This window comes from Lipotes vexillifer, unplaced genomic scaffold (genome assembly GCF_000442215.2).
Source record: "Lipotes vexillifer unplaced genomic scaffold, Lipotes_vexillifer_v1.1 scaffold2235, whole genome shotgun sequence".
NCBI classification, from domain to species: domain Eukaryota; kingdom Metazoa; phylum Chordata; class Mammalia; order Artiodactyla; family Lipotidae; genus Lipotes; species Lipotes vexillifer.
In genome coordinates this window covers 167982-170849 of record NW_006797409.1, presented here as the reverse complement: position 1 = coordinate 170849, position 2868 = coordinate 167982, and the positions used below count along the sequence as shown (strand labels likewise).

Below are 2868 nucleotides of genomic sequence, written 5' to 3'. Positions count from 1 at the left end.
GAAAGAGTGCCACAGACTTCTGATGCTCATACGCAGGTTCAGTAGATTTTCCTGAGAAAATATTTCTCCATTTATTGTATGCCTTTAGAAAGTTTCCAGTCATTTGAGATGATTGTTTTTTTTTTTTGCGGTACGCGTGCCTCTCACTGTTGTGGCCTCTCCGGTTGTGGAGCACAGGCTCCGGACGCGCAGGATCAGCGGCCATGGCTCACGGGCCCAGCCGCTCCGCGGCCTGTGGGATCCTCCGCGGCATGTGGGATCCTCCCAGACCGGGGCACGAACCCGTGTCCCCTGCATCGGCAGGCGGACTCTCAACCACTGCGCCACCAGGGAAGCCCGAGATGATTGTTTTTGACAGTTGTTTTTTTTTTCCCCAACTATATATTTGACTTTGTGGGGAGGATTTGCCAAAGTCCTCACTCCATCATCCTGGAAGCATCCTTTGCTTCCTTTTGGTGTTTTTTGAAATGTTTATGTGGTTTTTCATATAAAGACAAAGAAAAATATTGCATAAAAAGTGTATGATTTTAAAGTCCATTTTAATTTTATTTTCTAAGATACAATTCAGTTCATTTAATGATGATCATAATTGAACAGAAAATTAATTTTTTTATTTTTGCAGATTTCAAGTTCTGCCTATAAAGACAGGAATGAGGAGTATAAAAAACAGTTCACACATCTACCTGATACAGAGAAGCTGATAGCAGGTAAAAAACCGGGAAGTTACAAAAAATCCTTTTACTACCACATCAAAGTAGAGCTGATGAGTGACAATATTTGTAGAAAATTTAAGCCATTATGCTACATAGAAACTATTTTTTGAGATAAGCAGCATCTTATCATCTGTAATTAGACAATGTAAAACTAAGCTGTAATTCAGGGAGGAGTGATTTCTGCAGTATTAAGTACAATTGACCCTAGAACATTGAAGGAGTTAGGAGCACTGACTCTGCAGAGTCAAAAATCCACGTATAACTTACAGTCAGCCCTTTATATCTGCTGTCCCTCTGTGTCTGTGGTTCTGCATCCATAGATTCATCCAACCACAGATCTTGTACTGTAGTATTTACTATTAAAAAAATCTGCATATAAGTCCACCCACACAGTTCAAACCCATGTTATTCAAGGGTCAATTATACTCGCTAAAAAACAGACCTAAGAGGAAATGATTTGTCAGTTTCTTCTGGTGCTTGTTTCATGTGGTTTTGTAGGGAAGGTTTAAATTTGATGTTCAGTATATATTACTGTTCCTCAGAAAAAAGTGCTCCTTAGCAGATTATAGAGCAATTTTATAAAATCTTTTAGGGCTTTATCATTATTCATATCATCTTTCAGGTAGATTTTTTTTGAAACAGACCTTAAGAGGAAAAATTTAGTCATAGAACTTACAAAAGTGCTTTATTTTTGCTATAAGTATAATATAAATTCTTTACCATCAAAATACTGAAGTTGGCTTTAGTTTTAGTACATATTTCATTTAAACCATTTATTCATGGGAATTTCTCAGATTTCTGGTGCTGTTGGTTAATATTCAATTCAGTGTAACTGAATTTCTAGAGAGTTCTGTTTAGTTCTTTAAATATCAAAGAAATGAATGAAAACAATTTTTAAAAAGATTGGAATGTAATATAGTCTCACGATAATAGAGTGTATGGTGAAAAAGTGAAAGATCATTTCACCCAAGACCACTCTGAACTTCTTCCTGGGTGATAACCACTTTTAGCAATTTCTTATGTATATTTCCAGAAATTTTCTGTATGTATATCAAGAGGAATATATTCCTAAGAGAACTTAAATGGGAGCACGCTGTGCTTACTCTTTTCAGTCTTGTTTAGAGCTCTATTAGCACTACTTATGGATCCACTTCGTTCTTTTAATGACTGCCTAGCCGTCAATTGAATGAATTTTGTACCATAATTTGTTTAATAAATCCCCTACTGATGGACATTTTGATTGCTTCCTGTCTTTTGCTATTACCACTAATGCTACATTGAACCTTCATGTTCATTTGTTTTGGCACGTATGTGCCACGTGTATTGTAGGTTAAATTCCTTGAAGTGGAATTGTGACTAAAAGGTAATGAGCATTTAAAAGGTTTATACTGTTTCCAAGTTATCCTCCAAAAAGGCTACACCAATATTCATTCTCATCAACAGTGTATGTAAGTATCTGTTATGCCACACCTCAGGAACTTTGCTTTAGCAAAATTTGGTAGATAGAAATTGTATTTAAATATGCATTTCTTTAATTATGAGGGAGGTTGACCATCTATAAATCATTTGTATTTTTCTGTGAACCTTTCTTTTCATAAACTTTGCCCATTTTTCTAGCAGTTATTTGTCTTTTTCTTGTAATAGCTTGTTAGATATTAAAAAAAATTAGATATTTTTAGGGCTTCCCTGGTGGCGCAGTGGTTAAGAGTCCTCCTGCCGATGCAGGGGACGTGGGTTCGTGCCCCGGTCATGGCCATTGAGCCTGTGCATCCGGAGCCTGTGCTCCGCAATGGGAGAGGCCACAACAGTGAGAGGCCCACATACAGAAAAAAAAAAAAAATTAGATATTTTTCACATGTTGTTGCAAATGTGTCTTGCCAGTTTTATTACTTGAAATCAAATACTTTTCATGGAAACCTTTATAAAGTATTTTATACTCATCACTGCTTTCTTGAAAGAAATTAATCTGATAATACAGTGATATATACTCACTATAAAGCATTAAAGCCATACAGAAATGTATAAAGAAAAAATTGAAAATCATTGGTGATCCTACCACCTATATGTAATTTTTTTTTTTTTTTTTTTTTTTAACGTAATAAACTCAAAAGTTAGGTATCACCTCACACCAGTTAGACTGTGCATCATCAGAATA

The 2868-nt window shown here is 35.8% G+C and overlaps 1 protein-coding gene across 1 annotated transcript in view; it reads left to right on the top strand.

Moving 5' to 3' along the window:
* The window catches only part of GRAMD1C (GRAM domain containing 1C), a 93532-nt gene that overhangs the window by 21373 nt on the left and 69291 nt on the right, over positions 1 to 2868 (top strand). Inside the window, exon 3 of the mRNA XM_007469529.1 lies at positions 623 to 707. Coding sequence (XP_007469591.1) covers positions 623 to 707 — 85 coding nt within the window. The remainder of the gene's footprint in view (positions 1 to 622; positions 708 to 2868) is intronic.